This window comes from Narcine bancroftii, chromosome 1 (genome assembly GCF_036971445.1).
Source record: "Narcine bancroftii isolate sNarBan1 chromosome 1, sNarBan1.hap1, whole genome shotgun sequence".
Lineage (NCBI taxonomy): Eukaryota > Metazoa > Chordata > Chondrichthyes > Torpediniformes > Narcinidae > Narcine > Narcine bancroftii.
Genome location: NC_091469.1, coordinates 482,142,330 through 482,162,396, shown reverse-complemented (window position 1 = coordinate 482,162,396; position 20,067 = coordinate 482,142,330). Strand labels below are relative to the sequence as shown.

The window sequence follows — 20,067 nt, the reverse complement described above, 5'->3', positions numbered from 1 at the left end:
GTGACAATGTCAGCTATTGATGAGGATTTACCATTCCAAGTAGAATCCAATGCGTCAGATTGGGCCTTAGCAGCTACATTAAATCAAGCTGGCAGACATATGTCCTTTTTCTCTCGGACATTACACAGGCCAGAGTTAAGACATTCCTCTATCGAAAAAGAGGCTCGGGCTATTGTCGAATCCTTTCCCTACTGGAGACACTTTTTAGCTGGAAAGAAATTTACATTGCTGACTGATCAAAAATCTGTCGCTGACATGTTCAACACTAAATTGAGGAGCAAGATCAAAAATGATAATATCATGTGTTGGCAAATTGAATTTTCTACTTATGATTACAACATACTGTATCACCTAGGAAAATTCAATGACCCTCCAGATGCACTTTCTCGCATGACCTGTGCAAGTCTTCAACTAGACCATTTAAAATATCTTCACGATGAATTATGTCACCCGGGGGGTCACTGGATTTTATCATTATGTGAAGTCACTTAATTTGCTGTACTCACTAGAAGACATCAAGAAACGAACAAACGAGTGTCCTGTTTGTGCGGAGTGTAAACCACGCTATTATAAACCTTCCGCTTCCATGTTGATTAATGCATCTAGTCCATTTGAACACCTCAGCGTAGATTTTAAAGAACCACTACCCTCAAACAATAAGAATACCTATTTCCTTAACATCACTGATGAATTCTCTCGTTTCCCCTTCGCTATACCAAGAGTTGATGTTCTGCTAGTTCCGTTATAAAATGTCTTGATATGATTTTCAGTTATCTTAACTTCATTCATAGTGACAGAGGGTCAGCTTTCATGAGTTCTGAACTTAGGCAATACCTTCTTGATAGGGGTATAGCTACAAGTCATAGAGCATAGTAATGGTACAACCTGGAAAGCTGTCACTAAAATCAAAATGTCTCCCCACCAGCCATTGGCAAGAGGTGCTGCTGGAGGCTTTGAACTCTATCTATACTTGCTTTGTACAGCTGCTCAGTCGACTTAACTGTGGGTGGGTGGTGGTGGGGTGGGGGGGGGGGGGGTGGGGGGTGCGGAACTCTTCATCAACGTCTTATTCTTTTCCCTAGAAAAGTTAAAACTGGATCAACCTTGCCAATTTGGCTATCTAAACCCAGAGAAGTTTTGTTAAGAAAACATATTAGACCCAGCAAGGCTGATCCTGCGACTCTATGCTGCCCCCATGCTACTCTAGGCCTTGATGCAGGATATGCTTGCTGCTACCACAGCTTGTCACAATTTATTCTGCTAAAATTTGAAAATGACCATGGAAAAGTTCCTGATGATCGAGAGTTTGGAGATTGACCCTCAGCACCTGAAGGCCCAGGCACGTTTTGAAATCTGGAGGCATGCCGTTGAGGTGGTCATCCAAACGCAGATGTTGTCAACACAAACCAGAAGCGTCTCATGGTACTCCACACTAAGTTGGGCCCCTGAGCCTTCCAGGCCATCAAACACTGCACCGAGTCGACGATGGCCATCCTAGAGGCCATGTACAAGCCCCCAATGAACGTGGTCTACGCCAGGTACCTGCTGAGCATCAGGACTCAGCAGCCAGGTGAGACGGCAGATGCCTACTTGAGGGTCCTGCGGGAGCTGGCCCACCCATGGCCGAGACTGGGGTGACCGAAGAGGAGGTGGCTGATCAGAGATGCCTGCGTGCAAGGGCTGCGATTGAGGAGCGCCTGGCAGAAACTGCTGGAAGGCAATATCGCCTCACTCACCAAAACTGTGGAGGTGGTTCGATCTCTGGAATCTGCAGGCCTCCATACCAAAGCATTCGACTCCTGACTTCCCCCAGCACTCAGTATGGCTGACCCAGACGACAACCATGTGGGACCGCACGTGGAGGAGACCATCACTGCTGCCGGCACCCCGCGGCTCTGTAAGACTGTGGGTCTTGGTATGGGTCAGAAAGACAGTCCCACAGTGGCTGCCTGGCCTGAAACTCGTTCTGCTTCCGATGCGGTAAGAAAGGCCACTACGCGAAAGTGTGCCTCTCTAGACCCGCCAGGACCGCAGCGGCCCTCCGTGACCAACAAGTAATCCCCCCAGACATCACCACGCCATTGCCTGCCTCACCACTTCCACCCGCTCCATCGATGCTCACCCCGGGCGCCACCATCTTCTCCCAAGCCACTTCCGCCAGAACCGCTGATGTCACTACCGCTGGTGCGGGCTATGTAAGCAACGAGAAGGGGTGGGACTTGGCAGGCACCATATTTTTTTAAATAAAACAGTCAGAAACAAAATTGACTCCTGCTTGTAGCCTCTACAATTGGTGACCCCGATGAGCCCAGACGATTCTGGACTCTCTACCATGGACACTGGAGTAGTTAATGCAGTGGCAATGAAACTGCCGTCTTTCTGGACGCTTCGCCCATACACTTGGTTCGGGCAAATGGAAGCACAATTCTACCTCTGGCAGATCACCTCCAACTCCACAATGTTCTACCACATTGCAGCGCCCTCGACCATGAGACCGCAGCCAGAATGGATTACCTGATTCATGGTCCCCTGGAGTAAGGTAAATACCTGGTTCTCAAGAAGCTTCTCCTAAGTACTTTCAGCCTGTCCAGGCACCAGTGTGCCACCAGGCTCATGCACCTAGATGGCCTGGGAGACAGAGCACCATCGCCCTCATGGATGAAATACTCACACTGGCAGAGGGCCTCAAGCCGTGCTTCAGGTTTGAGCAGGCTTTCTTGGAGCAGATGCTATTAGCAGATGAGGATTTCTTGGACACACGCAAGGGCACGGCCAAAATCACCAATGCTGAGGGGCGCAGGCACATAAATGCAGGCATCCCTGCTTGTTTCCAGAAAACAGCCAGGCCAGCCGCCACTAATGGCTGCGACAGCTGGCTACATCAATAGCTGATAAAGTTAGTGGCCGACAGTTCCTGGTCAACATGGGTGCCGAACTCAGTGTCATCCCGCCAACCACATTGGAAACACGAACATGACGATGAGGCCCCACACTCCGGACTGCAAACACCACCACCATCATCAAAATGTTCGGCATGCACAACATCCAGATTCAGCTCGGCAATGAGATGTTCCGGTGAAATTTCATGCTAGCTGCTGTGGGCACATTCTTCCTCAGCACTGATTTCTTTTGGGTGCACAGCCTGCTGGTATATGTGAAAGCCAAATGCCTAGTGCACGCCTGGACTTTCCAAACCGTCCAACTCGAGGCTACCATCGCTCATGACCCAGGCGTGGCCATGGTAAGCACCTCTAAAGACGAGTATAGCCACATCCTGGGTGAATTCCCAGCTCTCCTCAGACCGCAGTTCACTTCCACCATGCCACAGCACAGGATGCTACACTACATACCGACCCAAGGCTCCCCGCTCCACGCCAAAGCCAGGAGGCTTCCCCCAGACAAACTGCAGATGGCCAAAGAGGAATTTTCCCAGATTGAGTTGGGCATAGTCCACAGGTCCAACAGCCCATGGGTGTCCCCACTACACATGGTCTCCAAACCTTCAGGTGGTTGGCTGCTTTCTGGGGATTACTACTGCCTTAACGACTCCACCACACCCAACCACTACCCAATCCCACACATGGCCAACCTTCATGGTGCAAAGATGTTCTCCAAGGTCGACCTGGTGCACAGCTATCACCAAATCCCAGTCCACCCAGACGACATCAGCAAGACGGTCATTATCACCCCTTTCGGACTCTTCGAATTCCTCCACATGCCTTTTGGTCTCAAGAATGCAGTGCAAACCTTTCAGCGCTTGATGGATACAGTGGGAAGAGACTTGGATTTTCTGTTCATCTACTTGGATGAGATACTCATCACAAGCAAGGACCACAAGGACCATCTCTGCAAACTTTTCGCCTGCATGTCAGAGTTTGGACTCACGGTTAACAAAGCAAAGTCCCAATCCAGGAAAATCTTCATGCAGTTCTTGGGCCACACTATCACCACGAACGGGGCAGTGCCATTGGCAGGGAAGATCGCAGCCATATGCCAGTTCGTCTGCCCCGGCACCCTCAAAGGCCTCCAGGAATTCACTGGAATGTTTAACTTCTACATCCAATTCATCCCGGGAGCGGCCCACATCATAAGACCACTGTTTGCCATGATATCAGCCAAAAGCAAGACCCGAGCATGAACGGAGGAGGCTGACGCAGCTTTCACTACGACGAAAAACGCCCTGGCCAATGCCACCCTGCTGGTTCATCCCAGATCTGACGTACCCATGGCGCTCACAGTAGACACATAAGCAACAGCCATTGGGGGCGTCCTGGAGCAATCTGCCAAAGGTCAGTGGAGGCCACTGGCCTTTTTCAGCTGTCACCTGCGCCCGTCCAAACTTAAATACAGCGCGTTTGACAGGGAGCTCCTGGCACTTTACCTGCTTATCGGGCACTTTCTGTATTTCCTGGAGGGCAGGCAGTTCATGGTATTTACGAACCACAAGTCCCTCACCCACACCTTCGCCATGGCCAAGGATCGCTTGTCAGCGCGCCAACAATGCCACCTATCCTATATATCTGAGTTTATCACCGACATCCGGCACCCTTGCCAGCAAGGACAACGTCATGGCTGATACACTCTCCTGCCTGCCATCCAGTCCTTATCCCCTGGGTTGGACTACTCCCAGCTGGCACAAGCCCAAAAAGAGGATGAGGAAACCCAGGCTTTCTGCACAGCCATCACCGGCCTCTGATTCGAAGACCTCAGTCTGCCAGACAGCCCCGACACACTCCTGTGCGATGACTCCACTGGCACAGTAATGGAGGCACCAAGTTTTCAAGGTCGTTCATGACCTCGCAAACCCATCCATAAAAACCACAACCCGTACGGTAAGGGAGAGGTTCGTGTGGCATGGCCTGAGAAAACAGGTTGCGCAGATGGCTCGCAACTGCACCCAGTGTCAGGTGTCCAAAGTCCACTGTCATGTCAAGACCCTGACCCAACGATTCGACCCCTCGAAAGGACGGTTCAAACATATTCATGTCAACATCGTGGGCCCACTGACTGTCTCCCGAGATGCCTGGTTCCGCTTCACAGTGGTAGACCGCACCACTTGGTGGATGGAGGCCATCCCTCTAAAGGACACCTCAACCGATTCCTGCACCAGGGCACTACTCACGCATTGGATTACAAGGTTCGGGGTACCTGCGCACATAACCACTGATGGAGGGGCACAGTTTACGTCAGCACTTTGGACACAGCTTGCAATGCTCCTGGGCATCAAGCTGCACCACACCACTCCTTATCACCTACAGTCCACCACCACATGGAGTCAGCCCTCAAGGCCCATTTAAGTGGCCCCAATTGGGTGGACGAGCTCCCCTGGGTCCTACTGGGCATCAGGATGGCACCTAAAGAGGATTTACAGGTATTCTCAGCTGAAATGGTTTACGGCGCCCCGCTAACCCTGCCAGGTGAATTCTTCCCACCGTCCCGAGATTCAGGCACCGAGGGGAGGGGATTGTTACAGGACCTATGGGACAGGCTAGCCTCGTTTTCACCCCCCCCTTCCCCATCGTTGCACCATGGAAACCAGCCAGCGTCCATCCCCAAAGATTTATCAACCACAGATTTTGTGTTTGTCCACTGTGGTCCGCATTCAGTCCCCCTCCAACGACCTTACGAAGGCCCATACAAAGTCCTACGCAACTCTGGCAAAACTTCCACGCTGGACATTGAGAGTAGGGAGGAACTGTTCACAGCAGACAGGCTGAAAGCAGCACATCTGGACCTCAGCCAGCAGATTATACCAGCATAGCCTAAGTGTCGGGGGCGACCGCCCAAGGACACGACCCCATGGCACCCCGCCCAAGGGCTGCAGGACACTAGAGGCGGTTCTGGTGGGGGGGGGGGGGGTTGGCAGTGTACATTGTGATGCAGGCGAACTGGCTGTGTTGTGATGGCTGTGGCAGCGGTGCAGTCGCGTCAAGATGATGGCATTGGGTTTGGGCTCCCTCATGGCCAGAGGGACCGTGCACTCACTCTCGGCTGTGTCATCATGTCACAGCCAATGTTTTGTTTTTTTTTTAATTTTTAATTTTTCACACCATAAATCACATTAACCATGGTACACACTTTTTCCTTTTCACACATATACAGTGACATTTTCTCCCCCCACCCCCCTCCCAACCCACCCCCCCCCTCCCATCCATTTTAGCTATACAATCTGGGATACATTAAACCAGTCAGTCAATGTTGTCACTCAACAAAAATACACCAGAAATTCTACTGAGTCCATTCTTTTCATTTCCTTCTCCTTCCATCAACTTAGGTAACGATTGTCCCCGGTAGGTTTTCGCTATTGTATTTAATGTAAGGCTCCCATATTTGTTTGAATATTTCAATATTATTTCTTAAACTATATGTTATTTTTTCTAATGGAATACATTTATTCATTTCTATATACCATTGTTGTATTTTCAAATTATCTTCCGATTTCCAGGTTGACATAATACATTTTTTTGCTACGGCTCGAGCTATCTTAACAAATCTTTTTTGTGCATCCTCCAAATCAATTCCAAATTCTTTGTTTTTTATGTTACTTAGGAGGAAGATCTCTGGATTCTTTGGTATATTGTTTTCTGTAATTTTATTTAATATCTGGTTTAGATCTTCCCAAAATTTTTCTACTTTCTCACATGTCCAGATTGCATGAATTGTTGTTCCCATTTCTTTTTTACATCGAAAACATCTATCAGATACTGTTGGGTCCCATTTATTTAACTTTTGAGGATGTCACAGCCAATGTTGGGGTAGGACTTGACAGCTGCCTTTGAAGGCGCAGTGCAGACTTTTTGAATTAAAACAGTCATAAACAAAACTGACTCCAGCTTGTGGCCTCTGTTCTCGTTTCCCCCTCATAGCAACCGCTCCACTTTATTCTTTTTCATTAAATAATCAGCTTTTGAAAATGTGGGAACAGAAAGGAATTAAGTTGGTAGAGGATTGTTATGAAGCTGGGTATTTTATTTTGTTTCAAAGAATGTAGGAGAAATATGAAATTTCTTTAAATTCCCTGTTCACATTATCAGGTTGGAACCTTACTGTTGGATAATTTTTGGCGTACACTATGGTTGCCTAGGCGGTCTAAATTTGAAAGTTTACTTACTGAAAGGGGTAAGAGAGGATTTATATCTGAGATGTATGCTTTATTACAGAATGTGATGTCTAAGCCAGAGATTCATAAATCTAAGCTAAAATGGGAAAAAAGATTTATCTATAACTATTTCTCAGGATGATTGGATGACTATATGTGATTAAAATTGTAAATTGTAAATGTAAGGTAATAGATTGGTTCATGATAATTTTATACATCAGTTATATATTTAACTCCTGAGAAATTAAGGAAATATAAGATTATTTCTTCTGATTTATGTTTTAGGTGCCATAAGTAAGTTGGCTCTTCTTGCATTCTACTTGGTCATGTGAAACAGTGTCATCTTTTTGGAATAGAATTAAGGAACTTTTAGAATTTTTATTTAAATTTAAAATTTTGCTTGATCCTATGGTATTTTTATTGGGTTATTTTAAGAAATAGAGTTTGGAATTAAAATTGGCTAAGTCTCATTTTTTTTTGAGACTGGCATTAACTGTGGCAAGAAAATGTTTGGCAATTACTTGGAAAAATGAGACTGATTTAAATATTCAATGGTGGCATTCGGAAATGAGGTCTTGTGTCCCACTGGAAAAGATAACATATAATTTATATAATAATTATTCAATCTTTGTTAAAGTTTGGACCCCGTATACGAGATACATGGGTTTGAATATGTAATAGTTTTCTTTCCCATGGTTATTGGGGTTGCACCAAACCATGGCAATATTTGATGAATGTTATGGAAGTTGATCTCCTCTTCTATCTTATATATTTTTTCTTTTGGAGTAGATTAGAGGGAGGTTGGGAGGGGCGAGGGAGTTAGGGTTGGGGGAGTGGAGGATTATAGTATCTACTTGCATCATAATATTATGTATCTACTTGCATTTTGATTATGATTATATTGTGGTGACGCACATACTCGTTGCGAACTGGCGGGACAGCTGCGAGTCTATGGTGCCTTAGGGGACCTCCTTGCCTCATGGTTTGATCTGAGCACACGCCTCAGACAGTGTGATGATGTCACCGCCTGTGTGGGGGCGGAGCTCACGCTGCCCTTAAAGGGGCACGCATGGGTTTTGAATTAAACTGTCATTGAAACCTCCAACGTGATGGTTGAGAGTCTCTTTCTTCGTAGCTGCTGCTACATTGGAGACCCCAATGAGTCCAGATGTTTTTCCGGCCTCTCACTATGGATCTCTTGGAGATCAACCCAGTCGCAGTGAAACTATCCCCTGAAGTGCCAGTTGATGAAGTAGACAAAGACGATGTGGTCAAACAATAATCATGGCTTTTATTAGCAGAAACTCATGGTACAATAATGAAAGACAATAGGTGCATATACAGTTATATCCAAGGGGAGTGTCCTTAACAGTACAGATAATGTACAGCCAATGTTAGTACAGCAAGGCTCGCCATAGGGAAAACAGGCATCTTGGCAGACATTCACCACAGACTCCCCCCGGCAGAAGAAGGGTTAAAATCAAAAGGACAGCTGCAAGGAAAGATTGAAGCAAGCGATACATGGATACCATGTTTGGCATTGAGAATACTCTAACAGCCAAAATATACCAGTATCCAGCAAGCAATTGAAATATAATGAGATGTTTTATGCATATGTCAGCCTATCAGGTTGTTTACTAATTCTGATGCTTCGTCTCAAAACAGGTGGTTCCTTTGCAACCTTGGGAACTGTACAAGTCCTGGGTCAGTAATGTGGGAAGGAATGACTTCTGGACCTGCACCAGAATCGCCAGCGTGAGGCAGTGGAGCCTCAGCATGGTCATCTGAAAACTTACTAGGGGTCACAGGATGGGGGGGGGGGAATGAGCCCAACCTCTCAGGCTCACTCTGAATAGGGGTGCGAGGAAGGGGCGAACCAGGCGAGGCCAGATCTCTTAGGGGTACAGTGTCAGTACTCTCGTCTGGGAATCTAACATGAGCGTAGTTGGGGTTAGTATGCAGTAGCTGAACTGGTTGGACTAGGGGGTCTGTTTTACACGCCTGAGCATGGCTCTTCAGCAGCACGGTTCCAGGCTCAGATAAACAGACTGGCCAGTCCATCACAGTTCTTGATTTCCTAGGAAAGGCAAACATACGTTCATGAGGTGTTTGATTTGTTGCAGTACACAATAAAGACCAAATAGAATGTAGTGCCTCAGGCAGCACCTCCTGCCACCGGGTTACAGGGTAACCATGTGTTTTTAAAGCAAGATTAACAGTCTTCCAGATTGTAGCATAAGCCCTTTCAACCTGCCCATTGCCCTGCGGGTTGTAGCTTGTGGTACGGCTGATGGCAATCCCCTTCTGTAGCAGGGCTCGCCGCAGTTCAGTGCTCATGAATACTGAGCCTCTATCGGTACGAATGTAATTGGGAAAACCCAAAAGTGCTGAAAATTCTGTCAAGTGATTTAATTGCAGATGCTGACAAGACGTCAGGGCAGAGTATCACAAAGAGAAACCTGGAATATTCGTCAATTTTTTTTTATTTGGCTTGGCTTCGCGGATGAAGATTTATGGAGGGGGTAAAAGTCCACATCAGCTGCAGGCTCGTTTGTGGCTGACAAGTCCGATGCGGGACAGGCAGACACGGTTGCAGTGGTTGCAAGGGAAAATTGGTTGGTTGGGGTTGGGTGTTGGGTTTTTCCTCCTTTGCCTTTTGTCAGTGAGGTGGGCTCTGCGGTCTTCTTCAAAGGAGGTTGCTGCCCGCCAAACTGTGAGGCGCCAAGATGCATGGTTTGAGGCGATATCAGCCCACTGGCGGTGGTCAATGTGGCAGGCACCAAGAGATTTCTTTAGGCAGTCCTTGTACCTTTTCTTTGGTGCACCTCTGTCACGGTGGCCAGTGGAGAGCTCGCCATATAACACGATCTTGGGAAGGCGATGGTCCTCCATTCTGGAGACGTGACCCATCCAGCACAGCTGGATCTTCAGCAGCGTGGACTCGATGCTGTCGACCTCTGCCATCTCGAGTACTTCGACGTTAGGAATGAAAGCGCTCCAATGGATGTTGAGAATGGAGCGGAGACAACGCTGGTGGAAGCGTTCTAGGAGCTGTAGGTGATGCCGGTAGAGGACCCATGATTCGGAGCCGAACAGGAGCATGGGTATGACAACGGCTCTGTGTACGCTTATCTTTGTGAGGTTTTTCAGTTGGTTGATTTTCCAAACTCTTTTGTGTAGTCTTCCAAAGGCGCTATTTGCCTTGGCGAGTCTGTTGTCTATCTCATTGTCGATCCTTGCATCTGATGAAATGGTGCAGCCGAGATAGGTAAACTGGTTGACCGTTTTGAGTTTTGTGTGCCCGATGGAGATTGTTGTTAGAAGATAACGGCCCTTTAAAATCTAAGATAATCCTCTCAAAAGGTCGGGTTGCCTTGATGAGAGTGGCCTCTGGAGCTTTGAAGTATTGTGGTTTGCATTCTGTGCAAACAGGACAGCTTTTAGTCAGTTTCCTGACTTCTTCCAGAGAGTAAGGAAGGTTGTTAGCCCTTATGTAGTGGAAGAATCACTTGACTCCTGGGTGGCACAGTCTGCTATGGATCTATTTTAGCCCCTCCAGCTGAGCACCAGCAGCAGATCGTGACAATGTGTCAGAGGGATCATTTAACCTGCCCGGTCTGTACTGGGTCTCACAATTATAAGTTGAGAGTTCTATTCGCCAGCGTGCCATCTTATTGTTCTTGTTTAGTACTGAACATTTCTGATCAGTGACAAGAGTAAATTTTGTGCCGGCTAGAAAGTGTCTCCAGTAGCGAACAGCTTCAATAATAGCCTGGGCTTCTTTTTCAATGGCAGGATGTTTAATTTCAGGTCCGCGTAACGCGCGGGAGAAGAATGCCACAGGTCTGCCCTTTTGATTAAGGATTCCTGCCAAGGTACAATCTGAGGCATCAGTTTCCACTTGGAATGGGACATCCTCGTCAATGGACGAGAGTGCAGCTTTGGCAATATTAGCTTTAATTCTCTCAAAAGCCTTCAAGGCCATTGGAGAGAGAGGAAAAGATTTAGTGTCGAACAGAGGGCATGCCTTTGTGGCATAGTCCTGAACCCATTTGCAGTAGTTGGAAAAAAATCCCATACACCTTTTAAGGGCTTTTGCTGAGTTTGGGGGTGGTAACTTCTTAAGGAAGGCCATTCTTTCCCGGTTGGGGTGGATTTCGCCCTTGCGGACAATGTAGCCCAGAATGGGTAGCTCTGTTGCATTGAACACACATTTGCCCTCGTTAAATGTAAGGTTGAGTTCTTTAGCTGTTGCTAAAAATTTCTTTAAGTTGTTATCGCGCTCTGCCTATGTTTTCCCACAGATAGTGACATTATCCAGATAGGGAAACGTACCCTGTAACTCATTTTCTTCTTTTTTCTTTGGCTTGGCTTCGCGGACAAAGATTTATGGAGGGGGTAAATGTTCACGTCAGCTGCAGGCTCGTTTGTGGCTGACAAGTCCGATGTGGGACATGCAGACACGGTTGCAGCGGTTGCAAGGGAAAATTGGTTGGTTGGGGTTGGGTGTTGGGTTTTTCCTCCTTTGTCTTTTGTCAGTGAGGTGGGCTCTGTGGTCTTCTTCAAAGGAGGTTGCTGCCCGCCGAACTGTGAGGTGCCAAGATGTACGGTTTGAGGCGATATCAGCCCACTGGCGGTGGTCAATGTGGCAGGCACCAAGAGCTTTCTTTAGGCAGTCCTTGTACCTCTTCTTTGGTGCACCTCTGTCTCGGTGGCCAGTGGAGAGCTCGCCATATAACACGATCTTGGGAAGGCGATGGTCCTCCATTCTGGAGACGTGACCCACCCAGCGCAGCTTGATCTTCAGCAGCGTGGACTCGATGCTGTCGGCCTCTGCCATCTCGAGTATTTCGATGTTAGGGATGATGTTGAGGATGGAGCAGAGACAACGCTGGTGGAAGCGTTCTAGGAGCCGTAGGTGATGCCGGTAGAGGACCCATGATTCGGAGCTGAACAGGAGTGTGGGTATGACAACGGCTCTGTATACGCTAATAGAATAAATCCTGTAACTCATACATCCTAACAATCTTATCCATTTCCCTCTGAAACACTGACACACCATTAGTAACTCCAAAAGGTACCCTTTTAAACTGGTATAACCCCCCCATCAGTCTCAAAGGCTGTATAGGGTTGTTCCTTTTTTTTAATGGGGATTTGGATTTTGAGGTCGATAGTGGAGTACACTTTGTATTGCGCTATCTGATTAACCATTTCATTGATGAGTGGCAGGGGGTAGACATATAGAGTGGACAGCCAGCATCTTTTCCAAATGCAGCAATGGCCAATATACAGGAACTTCTGTTTAAGATGAGATGAAAATTTTGGAGATTTTTACATGGAGAGTGGTGGGTATCTGGAATGCATTGCTGGGGATGGTGATGGAGGCTGGTACAATAGGGACACAAAATAATTTTAGATAGGCATGTAGCTGTAAGAAAAATAGAGGGTTATTGGTGTGAGGTTAGGATGGGATAGATTGATGGTGGAGTAGTTTAAGTAGGTCAGTATATCATTGTAGGCTGAAGGGCCTGTACTTTTATGCATTGTTCTGTTCTCTGTTCTAGATAAGGGTGGCACGATGGGCAAATAGAACCAGATGAGGAGATAGGTTAGAAAGGTTAGGACAAGGGAGAGGAATCCCAGATGGATGGATGTGTGCTTGATGAGCAGATGCAATTACACAGGAAAAGGTGATGAATATAATAAAATAAAGAACTAGTGAGGTCAGAATGTGCAGGAACCAACATCATAAAGGACCCACATCACCCTCTCAACCTCTTTTCAATGCTACCTTTGGGCAGAAGGGACACCAACCTCAAGACTGGCACCACTAGGTTCAAGAACAGATTCTTTCCAACAGCTCTCAGGCTCTTGAACTTCCCCTCTTTACAAGAATTACAGACTGCTTGTGGAAGGAAACATGACTTTAATTAAGTGGATGCTAAGATAGAAGAGGGTGAGGGAGTAACTCACATGAAGTTGTTGGAATGTGATAAGGATGTGTCCTTATCTGTTTCCTGCTTTTCAATCTGTCTTGTAACCGTACTATGTGAGAGGGAGTACATATCCTGTAGCAATTGATTAAAGGCTTGTTTGTTTCGGGTTATAAAAGCTTGTTCTCTGCCTGATACGGGCAGAGTCTCTGTTGTGGACTCTCCAAGGTTCACCTTGTCAATAAACTCTTCTGAATTGATCTCCCGGGCTGTGTTTTCTATTTAAATAATTATAGAGACCCGAAGAAATCGGCGACACTGCTCCAACTTCACAAAAGCACTACTGCAATGTAACTTTTTTAAAAACTTGCATAAACAATCCAGGCAATATTGATTATCCAGCTATTGTTTGTTTTCATTATCATTTAGTTCAATTATATACATTTGTGTAGTCTTTTTTTTAAATGAAGTACCTGTTTGGCTGCAGCAAATAAGAATTTTGGTAAAATGCTCATGTACAATAAACACATTATCATTAATAAAGTCTCTTTTATTTAAATTCAAACATTGGCCCAATTTCCCCTGGAAAATCTACATTGGGCCTGTGTTACGAATAGACAATGAAGCAGACAGTGCTCAACTTTAAAACACTCATTTTATTTCTAACTCTTAAACTATAGACTTCACTTTTAAACTGTCCTTAACATTAAATCTATCCCCAAATATGGGAAGTACAGTGTATGTGGTTGGCGGGGGGTGGGGGGGGGGGTGGTGCCTTTGAAGAAACATTCATTCACATGAGCTGTGGTCATAACACTCCTGGTCCTTTTGTAGGCAAGAATCAAACTGAGTGGCCTCCACAAAGCTTCCAAGACCCTGTCTCTCCAAGTAACTTCACTGTTAGTCACAATCGAAATAAAGCACTTTACTTCCCAAAAGACCCTCCTGGCACAGGTAAATCCAATGAAAAGGCCCAGTCATTCACAGAGTTCGCTTTGCTCTGAATTCCACAAAAATGGCTGGCCACAAGAGCTGCTTCAAAGAGCTGTTTCCTCTCCAGCTGTCAGAAAGGTTCTCCCTTGCAAAATCACAAGATTGAATTCTGGAACAGAATGTGTTAAGCCTTCCCTCAGTTCTTTCAGTGTATCAAATTGTCGCTGGGCTGTGACTTGTGTGGAATGTTAAATGTTAACTGTGACCATTCAGTTCCACCATTTTACTGAAACAGGAGCTTGTCATGCCTGCTTCCACTATCTTCTCAGGCAACCTAATTCATTGTATATAAGGGACATTTTTCCCTCAGCCCCTCCCAGACAGAAATATCAATTTCATGAATTATCAATCACTGCTTAATTGCCATTGGATGCAGGATTTTGCCATCAAAAGTCCTCATCATTTTTGAACAGAATTTGATGGGTCGATTTCCTGGGGTAGAATAGGTGTGACGATATTGAAGGGTAGGGCAGGTTCAGATGGCCCCCTGTGGCCTATTACTACCACCCTTTCTCTGCTAATTGACAGGATGCTGGCAGATCTTCTACCTCAGCTCCATGTTCCTGCCCAAATTCTCTTCCTACCATTTCACTTTACATTTAAAATCCTAATCGCTCCTCTCCTGGGTGTACCCAGTGAAGATCTGTTTGAGACACATAAAATCATAAAGGCTGGAATGTTGCACAACAAAGAGAAAATGAAGAGACTCAATAGGCCAGGAAGCATCCACGGAGAAACTGGACCTTTGAGCAGAAAGAGAATTGCTGGAGGAACTAAGCAGATTAGACAGCTTCCAAGGGTAGAAATGGTCAGTCAGTGTTGCCAGACTAAACCCTTTATCAATGGAGAGATGGACAAAATCTCTTTAAAGAGTCGAGACCCAAAACATTGTATCACCAAGGATGGTGCCCGACCCTCCCAGTCCTTCCACTTTCTTTATTTTTTTTAAAGAGAGAATGTGTGTTTAGTCAAAATGAAGAAATTAGAGGGACAAGGGTTAAGAATGAAGAATATAAAATTAACTTATTTGTGGACGATGTGTTGGTATCCTTGACGGAATCGGAACGGTCGTTGAAACAATTGCAAGAGTGTTTGCTGAAATTTGGAGATTATCGGGATATAAAGTTAATTGTGATAAGAGTGAAATTTTACTAGTTGGAGTGGGAGATTATTCTGAATTTAAAACTATTACAAAATTAAAGTGGACAAGTAAAATTAAATATTTAGGTGTGTTTATGGATACTAATTATCAATCATTATATCAATTATTTTATGTACCTATATTAAGACAGATTAAAGCAGATTTGATTCAGTGAAAAGATCTTTGATTGGTCGGGTTAATTGTATTAAAATGAATATTTTTTCTCGAATTCAATATTTATTTCAGTTTACTTTCTAAAGGATTTTTTTCAAGATCTGAATAAAGTAGTGTAAGAGTTTTTATGGAAAGGTAAATTAGCTCGAGTGGCGTTGCATAGACTTACATGGAAGTATACATTGGGCAGACTACAATGACCACATTTTCAAAATTATCATGAAGCAGCCCAGTCGAAGTTTATTAGTAGATTGATGGATTTAGATCAGCCTCCTAGCTGGGCTAAAGTGGAGATGGTGTGTATTTCTAGGGTTGAGATACATGAATTTATATTTCGTTGGAATTTGATTTTGTTACAGCAATAAGATATGCCAATATTGAAACATTTGTTAAAGATTTGTTAAAGATTCAACCAGTTTTCATCCAAAGTCAAAAATGCAGTGACATTCTGTAAGCTGTTCAGCTGTTGTATTCTTCTTGTCAGGGAGGAGAACAGAATTAAAGTGATCTCGGAAGAAGATAATCACTTTGGCTATCTCTCTTTGTCAAGAGGTCACTTTTTACTGAAAGAAAGATTTTTTGAATCCAAAGCTTTAACAAATGTTTCAATATCAGCATATCATATTGCTGTAACAAAGTCAAATTCCAACGAAATATAAATTCATGTATCTCAACCCTAGAAATACACACCATCTCCACTTTAGCCCAGCTAGGAGGCTGATCTAAATCCATCCATCTACTAATAAATTTCAACTGGGCCGCTTCATAATAATTTTGAAGATGTGGTCATTGTAGTCTGCCCAATGTATACTTCCATGTATATTTTAATGGTTACTTAACTTAACCCTTGCCTAGGTTTGTGAAAGGGTTGCAAAAATCACAAGTTCTGTAATCTCTATGCAAGAAAGGGGAATTGTGAAATCATTGTGAGGAAACATCCCTCTGAAAGCAACTCGACAAGAATGTGAGATTTGAGAAATCTGATTACTTGTTGTCTCAACTACAATAATTACTTCTGAACAACAGTTTTAAAAGCTCTACCTTTCAATACAAAGTTGGAACTCCGAATCTGGCTTTCCAGAATTGTGCCTTAGCTGTAATGGTTTGGGATCTCACACACACACACGTTCACGCATAGTTGGGTGTTAAATTTAGAGTTGTGATTCCAAAAGTGGGCGCTGCCGCACCCCCCCCCCTCCCTCCCCCCGTGGTGCTGGAAAGATTCAAGGGGCCGGTGAGGGACTAGGTGGCAATCTGCCAGTGCAGTAATTTTCTGGCCAGACTCCAGGTGGCAAAATAAGGCATTCTCACGAGAGCAGGACTCGGTGGCTGGCATGTTGGTGGCGTCACTACTCCCTCTCTCAGCGTCGCCACGAACCGTCACCTCACCTCGCTTAGCGCCCCTGCCCATCCACTATCTTCTCAGGCGTGGGGGGGGGGGGGGGGAGGTGCGACAGGATGGCATGCTCGGGAGGTGACGTTGAGGCCAAGGGGGCTCAGCCCGAAAAGAGTTGGGAACCACAGTTTAGAGTTAAGTAAGGTACCGCTGTCTTGGTGAATTCTCCTGCTGTTGATCTAGGTTGCGGTGTGTGCCTGGGGGGGGGGGGGGGGGGGGGTCCTGTCTGTGTGACTTTGTCTGTATGTCTGGGTCTGGATGTGTGTATGCCTGTCTGTGAATATCTGTGTCTGTCTGTGTGCATCTCGATGTGTGTGTGTGTGTGTGTGTGTGTGTGTGTGTGGGTGGGTGCGTATGTCTTTGGGTGGCTGTGTTGTACATGTGTGTGTGTTCAGCAGGAATTACATCCTCAGGCGATATCTGAACTGGACGTCGTGAGAGGGTTGCATTGAACCAAATCCCCAGCGGGTGCTGTCAATCGGAGGGATCGGTTCCTGGGGGTTGAGAAGCTCGAAGTCGAAGTAGCAGAGCATGAGAAAGATGAACTGTTTCAGCTCGTTGGTGGCGAAGAAGCGGCCGGGACACATGCTGACACCGGCTCCCCACGGCATGTTGTAATACTTCAGCTTCTGGCCCCTCTTGTAGAAGTTGGTCTTCCTCGTCCCGTCCGCCGCGAGGAAGCGGTCGAACTGGAAGGAGTGGGGCTGCGGGTGCACCTCCGGGTCCATCTGCATGGATATGTGCGGGAAGAGACCCAGTCGGTCTCCCTTCCGCAGCCAGTAGCGCCGACCGTCAGCCATGGCAAGCTCCATGTCACAAATCACGGCCCGGAGGAGCAGGGGCGCGGCGTAGAGACGCAGCGTTTCCTCCACGACGCTGTCCAGCACTGGGGTCCTCTCCAGCATGTTCAGAGTCAGATTGACGGGCGGCCCGCCCGCTACCACTCGCTGGCCGCTCTGCGCCAGTAATTGGTCCACTTCGGCCCGTACTGCCCGTAAGGCTTGGGGGCAGTGGCAGAGGTGTATGAGAAGCCAGAAAGCCGAGGGGCCGGTGTTTCCTTGTGACGCCCACAGCAAGAGGAAGAGGTAGCGGCTCTGCATGTCCTCGGGCGTACCTTGGTCCACCATTTGGCGCTGGCGCTCCGCGATCCAGCCATTGACCTGCTCCCGGTTTCTCACCTTCTGCACCGAGAACAGGTTCCAGAACAGCTTCTTGAGCCTCTCGGCTTCCAGCTTTTCTTTAGGAGGGAGAACACCGTAAGCCAATCTTGGAAACAGCTTGTCGTATTTCCTGAAATGTCCGAAGATTTTGTCCGAGTTTTCCAGGTCGAGTTGAGTGGCGCGTTCCTGCCCCTCCTTGGCCGGTTCGGTGCCGAACAGGGACAGGTATCCCGCCCTGAACACAATGTTGTAACTGTAATGGAACAGCCCGTCTTGCTTCCATTCCTTGTCGCCATCAGCTGCCTGGTGAAGCATCAGTTTCTGGAGCTGCATCATCGTGGATTGGGTCAGGTCCGCCAACCCATCACCCATTAGGTATTTATTACTCAGTATCGACAGCAACTTGCTGTCGTCTTCCTGGGTTTCATATCCGAACACCCTTGCAACCAACTCCGCCGCAAACTTAACAAAGTCGAGCGTGGTCCTGGACGACTTCACCACAGCTCCGAAGGACATCGGGTCCATCAGGAAGGTTACATATATGCCTGCTAACTTGACCGTGAAGATATCCCCGTGCTTGTTCTGCATCTTCTCCAAGAACTGCGCCGTGTTCCTTCGGAAGGCCAGGACGTGGCCGAACCACGGGAGGTAACCGGTGTCCAAAGGCGGCTCGTTCGGCCTCCGTCTCCTCAAATCGCCCAAGAAGTAAAGGAGGGTGATGAGGATTGTCAGGCTCAGTAAAACAGAGACCACACAATCCATGATCCTGAAGAAGATTCTTCTCGCAACCCAGTGCCCGAGAGTCTAACGTGGGTTAAAAACTTCTGTCCATCTCCTTCCGGTTAATTGGGTCACGCGACTCTAGGTCAGCGTTAGATCTGCATGTCAGGACTTTGTAAGCTCTCCCTTCCACCGTGTTGTAACTAAATCAACAAATAGCTAAAATCATGTAATCGGCGCACATTTGAAAGGGTTGGAGTAGCGTTAGCGTTGTCTACTTGGGCTCAGTCGTCCTTATTGTTCTAAAAACTAAAAGGGATTCCCCAGTACATTCCCTGATCTTAACGTGTCGCCTTGTCCTCTTCTGGACATCATTTTTTTAAATTTTTTTAAATTTTTCACACTAAAAACCACATTGATCAAGATACATACATTTTTCTTTTCAAATATTTCGTGTCGTTTTCTCCCCCCCCCTTCCCATCCCACCCTCCCTACCTCCCCTCCCATTCATTTAAAGTTCAGAATCTAAGATACATTAAACCAGTCAAACAATGTTGTCATTCAATAAAAATAAACAAGAAATTCCACTGAGTCAATTCTTTTAATTTCCTTCTCCTTTCATTATTTTAGGTGGTAGATGTCCCCGGTAGGTTTTCTCTATTGTGTTTCATGTATGGCTCCCATATTTGTTCAAATATTGTAATATTATTTCTTAAATTATATGTTATTTTTTCTAATGGAATACATTTATTCATTTCTATATACCATTGTTATATTCTCAAGTTATCTTCTAATTTCCTGGCTGACATAATACATTTTTTTGCTACAGCTAGGGCTATCCTAACAAATCAAGTCCAAATTCTTTGTTTTTTATGTTACTTAGGAGGAAGATCTCTGGGTTTTTTGGTATATTGTTTTTTGTGATTTTATTTAATATCTGGTTTAGATCTTCCCAAAATTTTTTCACTTTCTCACATGTCCAAATTGCATGAATTGTTGTTCCCATTTCCTTTTTACAGCGAAAACATCTGTCAGATACTGTTGGGTCCCATTTATTTAACTTTTGAGGTGTAATGAAGAGCCTGTGTATCCAGTTATATTGTATCATACGTAACCTCGTGTTTATTCTATTTCTCATAGTTCCAGAGCATAACTTCTCCCATGCTTCCTTCTTTATCTTTATGTTTAAGTTCCCATTTTTGTTTAGTTTTACCATTTGTTTCCTCATTCTCCTTTTCTTGTAGTTTAATGTACATATTTGTTATAAATTTTTTGATTATCATTGTGTCTGTAATCACATATTCAAAATTACTTCCCTCTGATAACCTCAGACTGCTTCCCAATTTGTCCTTCAAGTAGGATTTCAGTTGGGAGGAGTCACGTGATGGAGTAGTGGCCGAACGGTGAACTCCAGCCCTCTCCAGAAAAGTCGGGAAAAACAAAGGAAAACA

The 20,067-nt window shown here is 45.8% G+C and overlaps 1 protein-coding gene across 1 annotated transcript; it reads right to left on the bottom strand.

Annotated features, from left to right (window-relative positions):
* Positions 1–13,561: 13,561 nt before the first annotated feature.
* Positions 13,562–18,755, bottom strand: cyp8b1.1 (cytochrome P450 family 8 subfamily B member 1, tandem duplicate 1). Its single transcript, XM_069914902.1, has one exon. It carries the CDS (start codon positions 18,656–18,658, stop codon positions 17,138–17,140), a length of 1,521 nt encoding a protein of 506 aa, XP_069771003.1. The 5' UTR covers positions 18,659–18,755; the 3' UTR covers positions 13,562–17,137.
* Between the last annotated feature and the right edge of the window lie 1,312 nt (positions 18,756–20,067).